The sequence below is a fragment of the Aplysia californica genome, unplaced genomic scaffold (genome assembly GCF_000002075.1).
Source record: "Aplysia californica isolate F4 #8 unplaced genomic scaffold, AplCal3.0 scaffold01006, whole genome shotgun sequence".
In the NCBI taxonomy this organism is placed as follows: domain Eukaryota; kingdom Metazoa; phylum Mollusca; class Gastropoda; order Aplysiida; family Aplysiidae; genus Aplysia; species Aplysia californica.
Window position 1 is genome coordinate 13,405 of NW_004798276.1, and position 19,942 is coordinate 33,346.

Consider the following 19,942-nt stretch of genomic DNA (forward strand, 5'->3'; position numbering starts at 1 on the left):
ATAGTGCTTTGCGGTCATGTTGCCACCGTGAACGACAACAAAGTGGGAATCCCACAATGACGTCAAACAAGATGGCTGTTACTATAAATATCGGCCAATGGCATACATCTGTTGTTCTCAAGTTATCCACACGTAGAAACCACTCACAGGGATTTTTGATAAGCATTTATTAAGGGATTTTCTAGAATACAGGTAACAAGTGTTTACAAAAATATAGATCCGTTTAGACAATTTGACAAGTCTTTATGCAAAAACAAAGAGACTTAAGGTTTGATAGTTGAGGAAATATTTGACAATAAGTTGCGCCATGAAATTCTGACCTCACTATAGTGTGTGTAGAGTGTAAGATCGTGTTTATTACAACTCGTTTTTTATAACAACGTCGAGAAAAATGGACGAAAGCATTTATTCACGCAGTTGAAAAAAGAAAATGCCTTTATGACAAGGGTGATTAATCTACAGCAACAGAAATTCGATAATAAATGCTGAGAGTAAAATAGTTGGCTTCATAGTATTTCATCCATTAGATCTCCCCACTTTTTGTCTTTGATTTATTCTATGCACCTAATATCGACATCAGGCTCGTCACTGTTTATGCAACCATGATAACATTAACCATTGAAAAACACCTTTGTCAATTGATCTAGATCTACTGAAAAGTTTTAATGACCGAGCTTCCACTCCGTTTGCACCAGGCATCTTAGGAGCATCGGGTTATCAAGTAATCAAAAAGATGCTTTGAAAAATCCAGTAAGGCGCATCCCCTCTGTCTATACCCAAACAAATTCAGCAATTCTGTCGAAGGTTGAAAAAGCTGATTGGCATCATGAATTTACAGATTTTATCTTGTAAAAGAGAAATGCACATTTAATTAGATTAGACTTTTTTTTAGTAAAGAAATAAATCTACACCATTCTTTTCTTCCAGTAACAGTGCTAAGAATATAAGTCCTTAATTGGAATAAGGTACAATATCAGCATTCATTTACCGCACTAAATAACTGCAACTCTCACACCTTGTTCTGAGGTCTCCACTTTGGGAATTACACTGAAAAAATTATGCAATTTAACCACAGAAAATGAAAGTTAAATGGAAAAGTTGATAAAATTTGTCAATAGAAAGAGATGGGGCCTGTAGCTTAAAATTTGGTAAAAACCCAACTTTAAATACTCCTAATATTATACAGCTTCTCAATTTATTAAAAAAGTAATGTATGGTACCTTTATTTAACACATGTAGAATGTTCTGAAACAGATGCATTTCAGACAATTTGTTACAAGAGAAAATGTAAACTAAAACATTTTTCCACTTCTGTTCTTAGAACTGAGTTATCTAACATAGCATGTTAGGTAGCTAAAAATGAAAACAGAGAAAAACCCAACATATTTGTAATCCATTTTTTTGCCAGACAAAATTACAGAACTTGGATATATAAAAATCTATTATAATCGGTTCTACAGGAATGATCTAAAATCAACAGTGAGTCACTTTGGGAAGAACATTGATTGTAAAACAATTTATAAAGCAGTTTCATTTAAACATACATTAATAACAATAATTATATTTACAAAATTATCCAATATCTTTACTGAGGAAACAAAACACAGAGATTTCACTGATCAAAACATGAAACGAGCTGCCCTATATTGATATTTTTGAGTTCAAAATTCTTTACACCATGTTGACCTTTTGTATTCTTTCCACAAGAAGACTGACACTGCTGTTGTTTTTCAATATGGCCACAGCTTGGTTGTGCTCGATGTTCCGGAAATCCATCTTGTTAGCCTAGGATGAAAAAAAGCAACAACCAAAAAGTATTTTTTAAAGTGTTTCACAGAATTATAACAGGGTGCAAGCATAACATTTGCAGAGAAAAGGCCATAAAAAAAGCAAACGAGTAAAATTAAAATTAAATCAAGAGCAATAAAATGAGTACGGTACCAATGCTTCTGATCAGCAGCTGATATAGGGCCTACATGTGTTGAGAACTCCAAAACGTGTAAATATGTATACACACAAACACACACACATATACACGTACACACACACACACACACACACACACACACACACACACACACACACACACACACACACACACACACACACACACACACACACACACACACACACACACACACACACACAATGACATATATATATATATATATATATATATAAATATATATATATATATATATATATATATATATATACATACACAAAAAACACACACACATACACACACATATATACACATGCATGCATTCCTCACTTTTTTAAACACAATAATAGCAAGCCTATATGGTCATACATATTATTTATTCTACCTACAGATACTTCAAAAACAAACGAAAAAAACAAGAAGACATATTATATAAGTAACAGGTATGTAGGGAGATGTGTTAAAAAACAAAAAAAACTCACCTCTAACAATTTGTCTCCAGGCCGTAATGTCTGTGCAGCTGGACCATTTGGAATCACTTTAGTGACAAAGATTCCCTGTAAAACAAAAAGCGCTTCAGTCACAATCAGATAAATAGGCCATGATTGATAGACTCGTTAAAGTTCAGGATGGAAATCTGAGTTTACCTGAATTAATTTTTATCTGTCATTCTGGAATATTTCTTCTCCACATGTAGTTTTCTACCTGTATCAAAATGCTCTGACTTTACAAAAGCCTAAATTCTGACTGTATGGACAGGCAGATTCGGCAAAAATAAAAGACTGATTCAATTAGGAACAGTTCTTTAACAATGTTATAAAAGAAAATGCCTTGCTTACTTGAAAAACATAAAGTAAAGAACATGGCGTAAGAAATGATAACATTATTACGTTACTCTATTGAAAAGATATACATGTATAAAGACAATAAGGCCTACACAAAAAATGTACACGACGAAAATGCTCTCCGTAGGCCTATGTAAGTAAGCTTTCCTATAATTCACTTCTTTTTTTACATCCTAACTCAAGACAATTACATCAAGTTAAAAGTGGTCAGAGCTTTTTGGTGTGAAGTGAACTGCAGCTCTTTTCCTTTGACTAGTTCATGTAACTTTGATAAATCTGATTAAAGGCATTACCCTGGTGACATCAAGTCAATTTATGAAGCCGGCTGCTTTAACTAATCCATTCGGGCCAGAGTAACAATTTAAAAAAGAAAAAAATCCAACAAATTTCTCAAACGGAAATAAAACTTATGGTTTTTGCGTCCAAGCCGAAGAACTTAAAAATAAACCCAGCATAATTACAGTTCCGGAGGTATCAATTCAAATACTAAAAATCGTGAACCATGTTTACTGCGTTTCATTAGTGCACAATAATATCAAGCTCAAAAATGAGTTGCAGCAAGAGAAGCACATTTCAGTCGAAAGAGGTGGGTCATCCGCGCAAATGAAAAGTACGAAAGATGGGAAAAAAAAGGACGAAAGAGTAGAATGTGCAACATATATGGTAATTCTATTTTGGTTTTTTGTGTTTTAGTTTTAGTAAACAGCACTTGCAATACATAAGAATATAATATAAGTTCCGAAGATCAGAGGTGTTGCAAGAGAGTAATACAGACAAAAAAGGAGGGGGAGAGATTAGGACAATAGATGTTTGATAGGAAAGAAGGAGCAAACCACACCAGAGCACTGACCAACCAAGGTCATATTGAAGGTGGGCCTTACACTGTGGAGTTTTGGAGGTCAGTTTTTTTAAAGGTTTTGTTTTGTTTAATATTAGTTTATCTAAATTTATTTGATTTTACTTTATTTTAATAATTTTTAAATCTTATTTAATTCCATTCTTTTTTTTCAACACAGCAGCCGCAGTTAAAACACCAGCGAGAATAAAAGAAATGCTGGACAGAGGACAACGAAGAAATTATGGAGAACAGATGTCACCCTACATGTACCAGAGAGGTGGCAGCGTTATCACTCTTTCTTCTTCTATTCAATTATATAATGAAAGCTTGAATAACACAACTGTGATTGCCAAAACACTTGTTGGCTCATTCAAGCCTGTCTTACCTTATCATTTGGTCTGTATGGGTTACCATGGGAACCAGAGCCTCCAGCTATTGAGAAACCAAGACCAGGATTCTTCTTGATGGTGACTCGGAACTGAAAGGGAAAATTACTTTGTATGAAAGATGCATGAGTACAATGGCTGTTGTTACACAAGCGTTTTTTTCCACACTATACCAAGCACAACACAGGGTCTAGAATGGATACTTAATCTCTAGACTGGCAGTGACAGATAATTGGGGAAATGAACGAGGCTTAACAGATGGGTCAGGAATTAAGGGATTACATAAAATGACAGTAAACATTTTTTCCCTAAAACCAAAAATTCCAGAAAGAATAAAAGTTTCCTTCCTTTGTTAGGAGTTCTGTACTGCTGAAAATGGTGGTACACATAATCTTCACCATCCGAATATTAGTTACTTCATTTCTGCAACTGTAATAAATAATATGCCAGCTTGGTATCTGACAGCATGTATGGAATGGAAATGCTTGGAAAATGTGACATTTTCAATAAATTAAACAAATTTTGAACGGTATGGCTTTAAAAACAATTATAGACAACGGTCATTTGAAAGTAGTGAGTCTTATAACACCGTTGATGTTGTTTCACCATGAAAATAAAAATATATATTGCGAGGTAGGTGGTTGATAAAAATATGATGCGGTACAGGTTTAATACCCCTATAAACATCATTAAGTTATTCAAAGGCATGATCTCTGACTTTCAAGTCCACCACCAAAGGACCAAGCCAAATACAACATATTTGTATAAAGTGCCACTCCCAAGGACACAACGTCAAACTGAGCTGAGGCTTGAACCCTGGAACCCACAATTTCACGATTATGGATACAGTGTAGCCTAACCACTAGGCTACCAACATCACCTATCTGGTTAAGAAAACAATAGCTTTGAAACAAGCTCTATTATTACAAATGAAAAGTCCCTTTTCATGAAACAAACCAAAAATGTCTCAAAATGAACTAAATGGATATAATTTTAAAAAAGTAACAACAATTATAGTGAACAGGAACTGTCTGTTTGAGTAAAGACAAGTGTAACGACACACCAGTGATCATGTGTAGTGCTGGAAATGGTAAGGCTGACAGACAGAAACAACAGAGGAAAGAAAAGAAGTATGACCCATCAGTGGCACCCTCCAATCACCCATGTAGACCAAAAAAAAGCACAAGAATACCAAAAGACAAAAGTTAGGACTCCTCCATTTAAGTAAAGTACAGAATCAGAAATGATATGAGCAATAATCCAGAATAAGGACAGATAAATACACCACCAGCAACAACTCCCACACCCATCCCAGTTATCAGCATCCACATTATCAACAAGTGAAACCTTAATAAACTTGAATTTGAGTTAGAGTAAATAGAAACATAGTCATTGCCGTTTATTGAAAGCGGAAAAGTTAGACAAATAGAAACAACATATCGGAAGAAAAGAAGGACCTACTACCTTTTACCAACTGCTTCCCCAAAACAAAACACTACATTAACACTATCCACCCACGCAGAGCATAGAGCGCACAACACTTATCCCCTCGGACCAGGATACAGGTGCGGTACATGCTATATCACAAAGTTGCCAATCAGCGTCCCGTGGAAAAATGGGACAGCTTCTTACCGATGTTGATCGGCATCCCCTGGGGGCAAAGTGTTAACATTCTCGCATATTTGTCAATTATTACGTCATATAGGTCTTACAAATAGACATAAGAAATACCTTAATCTTTTCAAAAATTCCATCACAATAGCAGCAGCAATAATAACAACTCAAACACAACAACAACAATAACCTACAGCATCAGTGTCAACAACAAGAATGAAGCAAAGAAAAACCATGCATTCTTTACATGAAATGTGACAGTTTGATGTGTGCACAAAAAGTAGAGAAAGTATTCACCTCATCCCTGTGATCCTGAGATGTGGTGGAATCTGGTATCACATGATCCTTGATGGGTGTTGACTCTCGAGATGGTGGATTCCCTGTAGTGTGATGTCGTACTGGCGTCTGTCTCTGTGAGGGAGGTGTTGATGTAGCTCCTGAACTATGGGAGCCTGGTCCACCTCTGGAAGCAAACCCCTCCCCCCTAGCATTAACTAAGTCACCAATCCGTTCATACACATGCTGTCCATGGCCATACCCACTGTCAGTTGAACTGGAAACTTGAGACGATTGTTCTTGATTGGTAATCATAGTCAAATCTTCATAGTTCGGACTTTCAAATGAAACATGAGCCCCCGTGGCTGGGTCAAAGGTGACACGACCTCCATGTTGAGAATTTCGTCGCGTTGACCCATAGACACTTTCAGGTCGAGGTGAATCTTGTGAAGAAGAGTGAGCGTGGAAATCACTAGTCCTGGACTCCGATGAGTTTGAACGGTCTCTCACCATGATGCCACCTCCACCCCCAGTTGCACCACCCCGGGAGTGGTAACCTATACCAATCTGAGACGCAGAACCAATCTGCGATGAGCTGCTACCTGATCTGCTGGTCTGGTTGTCATGGTAACCCGCTAAGCTGCCACCAGCTGCGAGATGGACCGACTCATTACTATGATGGGGTCCACGGCTCCTTCGGTCAAAGTCAGCATAGTCTGAGTAGGACAATTTCTCCCGAGGCGTGGCTGGGAGGTCAGAGTATGGATTGCTGCCATGGAAACCACACGGGGATGACTGAGAGCGGTTGATGTTTGGGACAGATCCCACAGGAGGAGGGGGAGTGTGGAGGCATTGCTGCTGGGGTTCGGCGATGGCCATGGCTGCCATTTGCTGCGTAACTGACGCTGGGAGGGTGGTGTGGGGGGAGTCCACTCGACTAGAGGAAGAGTTGCTTGAGAGGGGCTCGCTACGGGGTGTTACACTTCCGCCAGGGTCCATTGATTTTCTGTAGGGTGGGGCTGGCTGGTATGGTGGGGGTGATGGTGAAGGCATGCTGGTGCGAGCTGACATGTGACTAGGCTGGGGATGGAAGAACAGAAAATTAGGGGGGAAAACAAAACAAATCAGCCTTCTGAATATGGGTACTGCAATGATACCTGACTAAATGGATGTAAACAAGGAAAGCATGATGCACACTGTAAACATAGATGACACTTAAACTTTGCTTAACATTACAACACAGAGAACACTAATCACCTCTCAACTATGAAAAGTTCTTACATTGCTCTCTCACCCCTCCCCCTTTCAAAGAAAAAAAACACCCCCAAAGAAACACAAAAAAAGAGGGGAAAAAACCCCCCAAAACCAAAAAAAATGAACAAAAGAAAACACAACAAAAACACTACAGAAAGAAAACTATAATGCATGACTTATTTCCCTCAACTGGGCCTTCTGTCCGCTTTCCCAACAATATAATCGAGGGCTACAATTTCTCTTGTGAGCGGAACACTAATAGTTTGAAAAATAGAACCAAAAAATTTTGAAATTGATATTGACTAGGTATCTCTAAAAAAAAAAAAAGGAGCAGTTTCTTAATGTGATCTAAGCAGTTCAGTAATGCAACAAGGACTACAAGTTTTTGTGCTGAAAGAATTAATATAATATTAAAAGAAAGTGCATAAACTGCTTCTGCCATATCTTGGGAGTTGGATACAAGGTAAAATAAAACAAGACCTTTTTGTTTGAAAAACTCTCAATGAAGGAGATGGCCAAACATCATCTTAGTTAGTTTAGTATGGGGTTTTACGGCGCTCACAACTGCATAACCAAACATCATCATTGTGAAGACAAAATTTATGTGAATACGGCTTACCAAGAGTTTGTGGGGACCACCACGCTCTTCTAATACTGTATACAGCCCGCTAGCCCGTCGCTCTCTGCCCGGAGTTAAATTGGGATTCACTGCAGCAGAGTTGAGAGAAACAGGTGCTTGGCTTGTCACTGGTGTGCTCTGGTCCAGGAAACTGTCTTTTTGAAACACAGGCGTGGATGGGGAAGGGGTCTGGGGAGGTGCGGACAAGGACTGATTGCTCCCACCCATACTTTGAAGGGTTGGCTTTGGAGCGACCGTAGGTTTCAGATTCTGACCTTGTCGGTTTTGTGATGAAGGGTCAAGGTTCAGAGCCCGCTGGTGGAAGGGTGAACCAGGAGCAATCTGGTTTTGAGCATGTGAGTTTGGGTGTTGAGACCCCTGTTGTGGTCTCCAACCATTGTTGGTCTGAACAGATGCAAGTGACTGAACATCTTTTTCCTCAGCTGACAGTCTTTCATTTGAATCACTGCTCCTGAATTGAACCTTTAACAGAGATTCATTGCCATGTGGAGATTTGTAGAACTCGTCATTTGAAACAGTACTGTTAGCATCAAAAGTAGAGTTTACGTTATGTCCCCTCATGTAGTTTAGTTGGTAATCACTGTTGGGTCTGCTGCTGTAATTGGGATGATGTGGTTCTGATTTTGATGGTGAATCGGGACGGAAATTTCTTGATGCTCGAGGAGTATTGTACGGTGATGGTGATGTTCTGTTGAGGTTAAAGGGCATGCTTTGAGCAGAGTTTTGACTGAGCTGACACTGTTGCTGCTGCTGTGATTGAGAGGGTGGGGGACCTTGCTGCCGTTTCTGCAGAAATGCTGCTGCTGCTTCATTGGCAGTGCCAAACACGCCGGCACTGTATGACTCCAAATCACTAGCGTAACCTACACCACTGCCATCTTTTCTTCTGTGCCGGTGGTTACGATAACTATGTGGAAGTGGCTGCGAGCGCACAGACATAACATCAGAGTTAGCCCCCTTGCTAGAATCATCACCTGCTTCTCTCTTAAAGTGGACAATCTCTCTGTCACTGCGATACCCCGTGTCTGAGTCATAGTCCCTCATACGGCGGGATCTGTGGCCTCTGCGTCGAGAAACTATTTGGTTATAGTAGAGGTCCTCAAAAGGGATAAATGCTGGCACAGAGGTGGGGGCAATCTCAGGATCATCGGCCGTCTCATCGTCAGCTAAGCCTCTGTTGAGGTCTGGGACCGACCCTGAACGTCGAGAAATGGCACCCTCAGGAGATTTCCCTGAGAAACACAAAGTTTTTATTTTTAGTAGAGGTTTTACGGCGCTCGCAACAGCATAAGGTCCTATGAGCCCCAGAAGATTAGAGGTGTTACAAGAGAGTAACAAACATAAAAAAGAAGAAGGGGAGATAAGGACGATAGATGTTTCATAGGAAAGAAGAAGCAAACCACACCAGAGCACCCACCAACCACCACAGAAACACAAATACAGCAAGATATGGTACAGTAAATATATCAAGAAAGCACCACCCTGTTCATTCCTTGTGGAATATCGGCGTGAAAAGAGAGCACATATAATATAATATACACATTGTTTACTCTTATTCATGGCTCAGACACGCACTCTTGACACTGGACTGACTCTTCACTTATATGTAAAGAAATCAACATGATAATAAATAGATAACATTATTTGTATAGAGCACATTCCCGCTCAACAGTAAGCTCTGGGTGCTTTACAATCAATTTGAATGAATGATATACTATTACCCCAGCAGACCTAATGATAGCATTTTGAAACAATCTCAACTTCCTGGAAGTCTACAGTGCTAGCTGCCATTTTTAAAGGTCCTAAAACACTAACATATAATATATAGACTACATTTTTCCCTATCTATGGCTTGGTACCCATTCCCACCTGGTTGAAGTGAGGAAAATTCATGTAAAGTTCCTTTCCCAAGGAGGCAATGGCAGGCTTAAGGTTTGAGCCCCCGAGCTTGAAACCTCACGACGACGAGTCATGGTTATTACAACATGATAACAGTTTTGTACTGTAAATATACAGTGGCAGACTACCACAGCGTGCAGCGTACAGTTTTTTTATTACGATATTTTTGATTTTTTAAAATGCTGCCTCCTTTCTTCTGGACCTCTGTCAACTTTCTTATTACAGTCAAATAATATGCTTTTTATTTTAGTTTTGGCAAGAATTTCACAGTAGGCCTACTTGCAACACAAATAAGTTATATAAAAGTGCTGAAGATTAGAGTTCTTATTAGAGTAACACACCAAGAAAAGAAGGAGGAGAGATGTATGAGAGACAGAACCTGTGAAAACTTGAATACATGAATACATTGACACTGCAAACCTCCCCCCCTCCCAAAAAAACAAAACAAAAAAAAACAAAACAAAAAAAAACAAAAAAATATGCAAAGGGTGGGGATTCTGAGCTAGAGTCCAAAGACACACCCCATTAAGCACCCACCTAAAAATTGCTTTACTGATATGCTTGACTTTCCTTGTATACCTGTCATTGTTATCCGAATGACTACAGAGGCCCCAGCGCTCGTACATCATGACAGCAGAAAGACCTTTAGAATTAAGAGGTTCTAAACATTCTTATTGTCAGCCAGATGTCCAGAGGTACTAAAAGTCCAATATTGGTTGCTTGTACTTGAGGCATACTTTATTGAAATTCAAATTATAAATGTTGAACTACAGCAAGGAGATAATAATGTAGGAGCAATTGTTGAGAAAATGAAACAGTTTTCTATCTCTCCTGAAAAAGTTTACTTTCTGGACTTACAACACTTAAGCAGTTTTTTGACGTTATACTTAAAGCCCACGTTTAATAAAAACCTTTCTAAAGGTCATCTTTCTATTCAGATGAAGCTATATAATCAAGATCATAGTCTATGTCATCTTTGAGGGTGCTTCTGACCAGTTATATTTTCCTGATAACCTCTTTCTTACAAAGAGTCAGAAACAAATGTAGGCCTACCGGTATCGAAATAATCAACTGAAAATGTCAGTGAGATGGAAACTTTCGTAGGCAAGGCAGGGATTTACTGCCTAGCGGTAGCTCACCAGTTCAATAAACCCTGAGCTGGAGTGAAACATATCTCGTCCACAAACATACTTAAAAGTGGTCAGTTCAGTATTGCTGGACTTTTCATGCGAGTGGCATTGACCGACTCACAGGCACATTTTGCTGTCATAACACTCTGTATCTTTTTTTAGGATGAAGATAATATAATATTATTTATCACACTTCAGAAGAAAAGGTAGGCAGACACCTATGCCATGCTGTACTTTATAAAGAAAGTTTTTAGTTTAAGCTGTGAGGGCAGAAACTAAGAAATATGAAGTCTCATGAAAAGTATGCAACATTTGGTGCACAACTTGGGGGTCCTTGCACAAACTTAACTGTCTTTGTCATTATTATCGAGAGCTTTCAGGTGCAATGATGCAGTAGCTGATATTCCTAACAACAGGCTTCCTTACTTTTCTTTTCCTTTCCCCGCTCCTCCTTCAACAGTGCGCTGACATCAGACTCAAGATCGGGGATTGACAACCGATGCTGCATCCGAGCCTTGTCTTTTAAGATCTTTTCCTGGAATAGAGACGGATTGAAAATGAATAATCTTGGCAAATACAAATTTTAATGTGAACCTCATTTGTTTATAATACGGAAAAGGATATCGTATACATACATCAGGCTTCACGATTTCAAAGTAAAGGAAAGTGCATGCATATATATCATAAAATAAGGCTGAATACATTGTGCAATTGATTTGTATTTTAAAACATTCATTATTTCGAAAAGCAGATGATAAAAACACATTTATTGCTAATTCAAACTGCCAGTTATGTAATGGATGATGATACTACTACATGTAAAGAGCCTTTGACATTACTTCCCTTTGGTTGCTTTTTAATTTAGATTCAAATCCACTCAAAATCCAGTAAGTCCGTTTTACATTGTTATTAAGATGCTTTAATCCAATCTCATACTGAAATGCTTCTTTCTAAAACATATTTAACTTCAGTTACATATTCAGAGCTGCATAAAAATCCTCATCACTCTGAAACAGAAAATGCTTCAGTTCCACTTTTTACCGATATGTACCAACATGTTTTTATAGTACCCCAAACTATGGTTTCAACTAAATAATAACCATACTTTGTCATATCTGTACAATCGATGGGACTCTTGGAAAGTAGGAGACGTTGGCTTTGTGATTCTTGCTTCTCTCATGCGGACATCCGGATGATTTGGGACTCGACTGTAGCCAGAGCCTGATTGCCCATCCTGTTAGCAAAACACACCATACAAGTTTGTTTTCATCGAATACTAGAAAATTTAAGAACTTGTTGTTACTGTTTTAAGGAGCATAAAAGGTAACGAAGAGAGGCCAGCAATGGAAAGACGGAGTGAGAAACACAGAGACAGCCATGCATGGCAAAACTCACAGCGAGGAAAATCGAGGCATTTTGAAATCAAAATCATTTGGCCTGTGTGAAATTTCCTTTAAAAAAGACACAAAAATGAGCACACAGGTTTAAAACTATAAATAATGTCCCTTAACACTTTGCAGTCACACGCGAGCAGTGCAAAATATACTCCATCTCGTCACCAAGTCAGGAGAGTGACTGCAACCGACTTCTCGGGCCTGGCACTGTGACCGGAACGAAGTGATCGCAAAGTGTTAAATAAATGGCAATAAGTGTTTTGCCCCAATGCCCCAAATAAATAGAGAGTATAAATGAGAAAACTGTTCTAGTCTCTGTACTTTTATCTCATCAAAATTTATTATGAAAATCATTACTTTTTATTTTACTTTTCTGATCCAGCGGCCATTTGAGTTCAAGCCCTTAGGCCTGATAAAAATCATTAAAAGCCCAAACAGCTTCAGAGAAGTCCTAACTGCTGGTTGGATATGTGCAGTGCCTACAATTGTTGCACCTGCAAGCGTATTGAGAGTTAAGAGGAAGGGTGGAGTGGATTTTTTTGGGTAGATCTAAGTGTTTTACAGCACTCGCAACTGCATAAGGTTATATGAGCGAGCAGGACACATTAAACATTATTCAGTCAATTAGGAATCCATTTTTTGAATTTTGCCCCAGTGGTGGCCAAAGCCTACTCTTATCGATTTTGGACCACCAAGGTATCTTTAATAAGCACCACTTGTACATGGGACCTCCGAGATTTTTCACCCTTATCCGAGAAGGCTAGGTGTAGATCATTCCAAACATAACATCAGGGGTGTGACTGAAAGACAGCAGTAAGATGGAGCGAAGGAGGAGTTGAAGAGAGGCTGCAGAAAAAGTCAGGAGATCAGAGGAAGGGCAAAAGGGAGTGGGGGTGGGGGGGCAGAAAGTGGAAATGAAAGCAGGTAACACGGCGGGGTTAGAGAGCAAGGATAAGGAGGTGAAAAGAGAAAATTTTAGAGAAGAACATTTTCTGTCGCTGTCAGGTTTTGAACCCAGTACCTATTGAACGAGAGGCGAACACCCTGACCTCTAGACCATGAAAGCCCCTAGGTGGAGTGTGGGGAGAGGAGGGAGGGGGGATGGGATTTTTGGTTAAGTGGTGTAGAACAAAAGGCTATAATATAGGAAATCAGTCCAGGATAATAATATATAGGCTACTATACGTCAAAGAGACAGATAGATAAACAGCTCAGAAAATAATTTGATCATTCTTACGAGAAGGCTAAGAAAATAAGATTAGGTGAGTTGGGATGGGTTGTAGTAGTAGTATACAAGACAGTTCAATACAGCTCAAACGATTCTTGTTTGAGTAAGAAGCATATTGACGAAATAATAGTTATTTAGTGCTCGGAAAAAGTAAGACAGACATGCAGGCAGACAGAAACAAAAAGACAGGAAGCATAGAAGCCTGATGCCTGAAACAAGTTAGGAAAATAGTAACACTGACAAAAGGCTTAAAACATGTGGCAGACCACACCAGAGAATCTGAAAAAGAGAAAGAAAGGGGGGAAAAATAACAAGAACAGTAGTAGTCTTAGTAGAGGTTTTACGGTGATCGCAACTGCATAAGGTTATATGAGTGCCAGAAGATTAGAGGTGTTACAAGAGAGTAACAAACAAAAAAAGGAGAAGGGGAGATAAGAACGATAGATGTTTCATAGGAAAGAAGAAGCAGAAGACCACATCAGAACACCCACCAACCACCCACAAATAACAAGAACAGAACAATGATAACAATGAGGATAAAGTAGAAAAAAAAGACAGAAAAGAGATAAAGGAGGCAGCGTAAAGCAGCAGCAGCAGCAGCAGCAGCAGCAGCAGGAGGAGGAGGACGAGGAGGAGGAGGAGGAGGAGAAGAAGAAGAAATGATTCTTTCTACTCTCTACCTTCTCATCTCTCCGTGAATTTCTCTCTCCCCTGTCAGGGTTATCTCCCATGCTGTCCTCAGCCTGTCCATCAGACACACCAACCATTTGCCTCATCGCCAGATTGCGAGCATGCCTCACCTTCTCTCGCATTTCTTTTGGGTAAGGTGTCGGGCATCGGACTAGCGTTCCCTGTTGTTAGTAATGGTCATGAATTATTTCAAGAACATTGTTATGCGTTTTTAGTCCGAAAATGTGTTAAAGTTCAACACGTACTTTTGTCAGAGCACAGATAACACTCCTTATAAAAAGTTTTGTTTTATCAAATCCCTTTAAATTAATATATTATATCTACAGCTCTGTTGAATAAAACTGTAAGGACCGACAGTGTTTTAAGTTTCTTGAGTTTGAGCAGGGGAGTAATGAGACAGAAACTCGATCACAATTCAAATTTTCTCTTCAAAATCACAAACCCTTTATGATGTTTAAAAAAAGACAACTACAGACTGTTACTGTGCACGCATTTCCCGCTTCTGTGAGTTTAAGTCAATTTTTGCAATTAAAAAACTACTCACAATCTTGAACTTGTTTAAAATGTATTTGAACAAATGAATTGCACTATATTATGTTCATGGAGAAGAATTGTTCTGATTGATGTATTTAGATGAAGATGCTTTTTTGTTACAAGAAGTGTTCAGAGTTAAGACCTTTAATTAACAACCCCCCCCCAAAAAAAATAAAGAAATAAACAAACAAAAAACAACAACCCAAAAAATTGTGCGAGAGAATAAAAAAAGTTTTGTTATTTTAAATACATTTCTCATGCAGGTAACAAGATTAATAAAACATGAATCGATTACCAAATACAGTATAACACAGATAGGTCAAACACAGAAGACTCGAAATTACACATCCGCTGAACTGTGCCTGCAGTCCCGTTTTCTTTTCTTCTGTATCTGTAAGATCTCTCTCGAACTACGGATCCTTCAAACTACCGCTGCCGGTCCCGATGAATTCGAGCTATCCGTGTTAATCCGTATCGACATCATATTGCACATGCAAAGAGCACAAACCTCTTCATCAGAGTCATCGGCAAAGTCAAAGTGGATCTGTTGTCTGCGCAGTCTTTCCTCATCCCACATGGAGGCGTGGAAACTCTCGTTGTCCCCTGCTGGGTCACGCTCGTCTAGAGAAGCAAAAGAAACACAGGAACAATTAGGTCAGGTGCTGTGTGTGCATGAGAATGAATGTGTGTGTGTATGAGTGCGTGAGTGTGTGTGTGTGTGTGTGTGTGTGTGTGTGTGTGTGGGTATGTATGTGTGTGTATGAGTCTACGAGTGTGAGTGTGAGTGTGGGTGTGAGTGTGTATGTGTGTGTATATGTGTGTGTGTGTGCGTGTGTGTGTTTGTGCAAAGGCAGGAACACATGAGTGTATGTATGTTCATGTGAGTGTTTGTGTGTGCAAGTCTGTGTGTATTATATGTATGTGTGTGTGAGTGTGTGTGTGTGTAAGTGTTTGTGTGTGCACATTTTGTGTCTATTGGAATAACACTACGATCACAGTTAAGAGTGAGTTTTGATTGCTTTACAAAAACCTTAACATCAAGCCAGGCTGTAATTAAAATATAGTAACAGTAGCACAACATAAAAATAATGTACATAATAGTTGAATCATGAAATGTTATTTTGTCTGCTGCAATTGTTACAAATAAAGCCACTTACCATTGGCCTTCATCTCTCCTTGAGGTAATAAATAGCATGTGAGAATTTTCCTTCCTGTGTCTGCTTCATACTCAGATTGAAGAGGGATGAGAGGACGAGTCTGAGGACAAATTATAATAATAGATAACATTTGTATAGCACAAATTCCCGCTCAATAGCAAGCTCTATGCACTTTACAATCTATATTATTACCCCAGCAGACCTGAAAGCATTTTGAAACTATCTTAACTTCTTGGGAAGCGTACATTATAAATATAGATCCATTTGTAAATACCTTAGATTAAAAAAGATTGAAAAATAACAATTTCTTTCTTCTTGCTCTCCTTTTTACCTCTAGATGTTAAAGAAATTGAAGAGTGGTATGTTCATATCATCAAACCTGAAAGCAAAGAGAGAGAGATAGAGAAATAGATAGAAAGAGATAGAGAGAGAGAGAGAGAGAGAGAGACAGTGAAGGGGCAAAGGAGAGGGAAAGAGGGAGAGGAAGGTATGGAGGGAGAGAGGGAGAGAGAGATAGAGAGAAGGAGAGAAAGAGTCAAGTCTATGTGAAAGAAGTGCATACAAACGATGTAAAATGAGGCCAAATTTTTTTATCCTGAGATAAAAAAAAGAGTCATCATTGCCAACAGTGGTGGTGGGTAGTGAAGGGCTTATGGGCTGTGTGTGTGTGTATGAGTGTGTTTGTGAGTGTGGGTGTGTGAGTAAGAGAGAGAGAAAGAGAGGGTGAAGGAAAGGGAGAGAGAAAGAGGGAAAGAGGTAGAGAGAGAGGTTGGCCCAGTACACACCTGGTTCTCGGTGAGCCACAAGGCCTGTAGCTCCTTCAGTTTGACAATGGAGAAGGGCAGATGTCGAAGAAGGTTGTCGCTCAGATTTAGAACACGTAGTCGAGGGATTCGACCCAGCTCATCTGGGATGTAGGTTAGTCGATTGCTTCGCAGAGATAATACTGTAATGCCACTGCAGCTGCCAAGCTGTAGAAGCAAAGGGTTCATATAATCAGTTTTGAAAGTTTATATCCCAGAACTTCCCCAATGTGTCCTTTCGTGTGACTATGCACATGAGACTGTGGATCATCACCTGCTCTACAGCACATCTCTAAATGACATCAGAGCTACACTTCTCCCTCTGAGACCTAATATTGACAACATACTATATGGAACATGACAGCAACTTCAGCTGCAAGCCTGCACTTTTCACTACATGGCACTGGACAGAAAGGTGAGGGCTGTTGCTGGATTGATAATAACAACACCAACAGTGAAAGTTTATGTCCCTATCGATACAAATAGCTTTGATTAACAAGAGGAACAAGGAGGAGGAGAGGCCACCAACAGAGAGGGGAGTGTTTGTTTAGTTTGGTAAGACTTTTACAGCGCTCCCAAATGCATAAGGTCATATCAATGTGTGTAAGGAGAATCTGTGAGCAGAATTTGGGGGTTTATTGCTGATTGCAACATGACCATGAAAAAGGCAGATTGAGACAGCTGGGTCCCACTGGACTGGTTGAGAGCACACGAGGGAAAAAGTCACAAACTGTAAGAGAACATGAAGCACATTCATTGACAATTATATAAGCTAATGCATCAAGTGTTATAACTACTGATTCATGAACACTAGACAGTGAAGTGTCCTTGGAGTAAATGAAAAAACCAATGTCAGTTAGTCTTTTAGCCACTCATTTTAAATAAAGTCCTCGCAGTCATTGTTCCAATTTTCTGCCTTTTCAAATACAGTGAAGTATAAGTTTAGCGAGTTATACATCCTTTGTGCAAAAGAATAAAAAAATCAAAATGGGAAATATCTAAAATATTCCTATTCTTTCAACAACACTGAAAGGGTTAGAAAATAAAATGGGTTTGATTCTCAAAAAATAATAATTTTTTTTTAACATAATAGTTTCACGGCACTTGCAACACAATAAGGTCATATAAGTGCTGAAGATTAGGTGTTACTAGGGAGTAACAAACACAAAACAGAAGTAGGAAAGATAAGGAAGATAGACATTTGATAGGAAAGAAGGAGCAAACCACACCAGAGCACCCCATCAACCACCCACAAAAAAAGAAATATTCCAAAAACTTAATGCCGATATCCCATGTAGGCGGCTACAATCATTAACTAAGCCAATGAATGCAATAATACTGATACAATAAAAAGGGATCAGAAAAGGCAGGATAAAGTTTAGTCATAAATCATTCACACATATGCCAAGCAATTCACGTTTACTTTCATGAACTTCAGAAACATGGAGACACATACCTCTGCCGGGACAAACTCAAGCAGATTCTCATCTGCATAAAATGTCCTCAAGTTTCTCAACAGTCCAATACTGGCGGGCAGGTCTTGCAAGTCATTTGTGTTGACGTTGAGCTCTGACAATGCTGCCAATCTACAAAGTTACAAAAATGAATATGAAGCTTAATTTGAAAAGAGAAAAAAATTAATAAAAGACATCATCATTTGTTCTTGAAGAGATTCGCTGTACGATGGTAAATACACAAACTTTTTGTTTTAATATGAATTTTAGTTTTAGTAGAGGTTTTACAGCGCTCGCAACTGCATAAGGTCATATGAGCGCCAGAAGATTAGAGGTGTTTCAAGAGAGTAACAAACATAAAAACGAAAAAGGGGAGATAAGGACGATAGATGTTTGATAGGAAAAAAGAATCAAACCACACCAGAGAACCCGCCAACCACCAACTAATATGAGTTTTACAGCACTTGCAACACAATAAGGTCATGTGCCGAAGATTAGAGAAGTTACAAGAGAGTAACAAACACAAAAAGGAAGGAGGAGAGATTAAAACAATAGATGTTTGATAGGAAAGAAGGAGCAGACCACACCAGAGCACCCGTCAACTACCCACAATACACAAACAGAATACAACACAAACTCCATTTAACTCAAGTACACAAACTTCTATACAGGTCTACTCATTGACACAGTGCAATACAGTTTTGTAAAGATTCAGACATACCCTAAAGACCATCAATCAAAAAGACATTTTTCTGACATAGCTTGACTTTGTTCGCAAGTCTTGGGTCACTAACATCTCCACTATGTTTTCTGTATTTAAACATTGACTGTAAGAAAACATATCTCTGGGTACCAGAGTACAAGGTACCGTCTCTTTTCTTTCAAGCAGCATCAAGCCAGGTTTGAAGGTACTTATTGTTTTCTTCAATTGACTAATGGTTTCACATTGGGAAAGGAGAACCAATTGTATCGCATTTGATGTTAGTTTAAGTCTGTATTTTTTCCCCTTATATTTCTGTCCCTGCAGAATTATGCAAATTTAGATGGCCAAATTATGCACAAAAAAAGCAAAATTAGGCAAAAATTATGCAAGTTACCGTAACACCATTCGTGACATGTTTTGCACTTTTTAAAAACAAGAGTGTTCATGTTTTAAGTACAGAAAAATTGAAAACAGAACATATCAGTATCAGTAATTTGTTGTGTATTTGGAAAGAAAACAATACACATCTGTCAGAAAAAAACAACCAAAAAATATAATCTCTGTAACTTTCAGTTATAGATCTAGATCTAAATCTATAGAGGAAAGAAAAATGTAAAAACAAAAAAAAAAACCCACAAAAAAAGGACATCTGGACCTCTGATGCTGGCACATCACTAAAACCAGGGACACTTGTCAAACATGAAACACCAGCAGACATGAGAACAACTTTTGATGGATAGAAAAATTTAACATGCTCAAGGAAAAAAATCCCTAACCCATAACCAAGATCATCGAAGAAGGGAAATAACCAACTTGCCACTTAAATGAGACTTATTACGTTGATTACTTCCTTTTACACACATGGTGAGGCGTTAATTTAATTGTTTTGTGAAAAAAGGAAAAAAACCCCGTAAAAAACGCGGTTGTTCCAAAATTATGCAAATGTTGCAGAATAACGCGAAAAAACACGGCCGCACAATCGCATAATCCGACGAGGACAGATATTTTCCATTCAGTTTTGCCCATTTTTCACCTCCATACTTTTTCTCTAATCCCTTGCATAATAAATGCATGTGGACACGTGATTTTGCGAGTGTGCAGATGATTGTGCGTATGTTTGTGTGCGTGTTATACATGTATATATATATATAT

The 19,942-nt window shown here is 38.7% G+C and overlaps 1 protein-coding gene across 1 annotated transcript in view; it reads right to left on the bottom strand.

The window, feature by feature from the left end:
• Window positions 1-308: 308 nt before the first annotated feature.
• LOC101857072 overlaps window positions 309-19,942 on the bottom strand; it is a gene marked incomplete in the record, with an annotated part of 106,947 nt that continues 87,313 nt past the window's right edge. Inside the window, 12 exon segments of the mRNA XM_005111114.3 lie at window positions 309-1,785; window positions 2,428-2,502; window positions 4,014-4,106; window positions 5,926-6,984; window positions 7,778-9,030; window positions 11,254-11,362; window positions 11,933-12,061; window positions 14,130-14,300; window positions 15,182-15,294; window positions 15,831-15,930; window positions 16,616-16,801; window positions 18,090-18,219. Of these exon segments, the coding sequence (XP_005111171.2) occupies window positions 1,672-1,785; window positions 2,428-2,502; window positions 4,014-4,106; window positions 5,926-6,984; window positions 7,778-9,030; window positions 11,254-11,362; window positions 11,933-12,061; window positions 14,130-14,300; window positions 15,182-15,294; window positions 15,831-15,930; window positions 16,616-16,801; window positions 18,090-18,219 (3,532 nt within the window).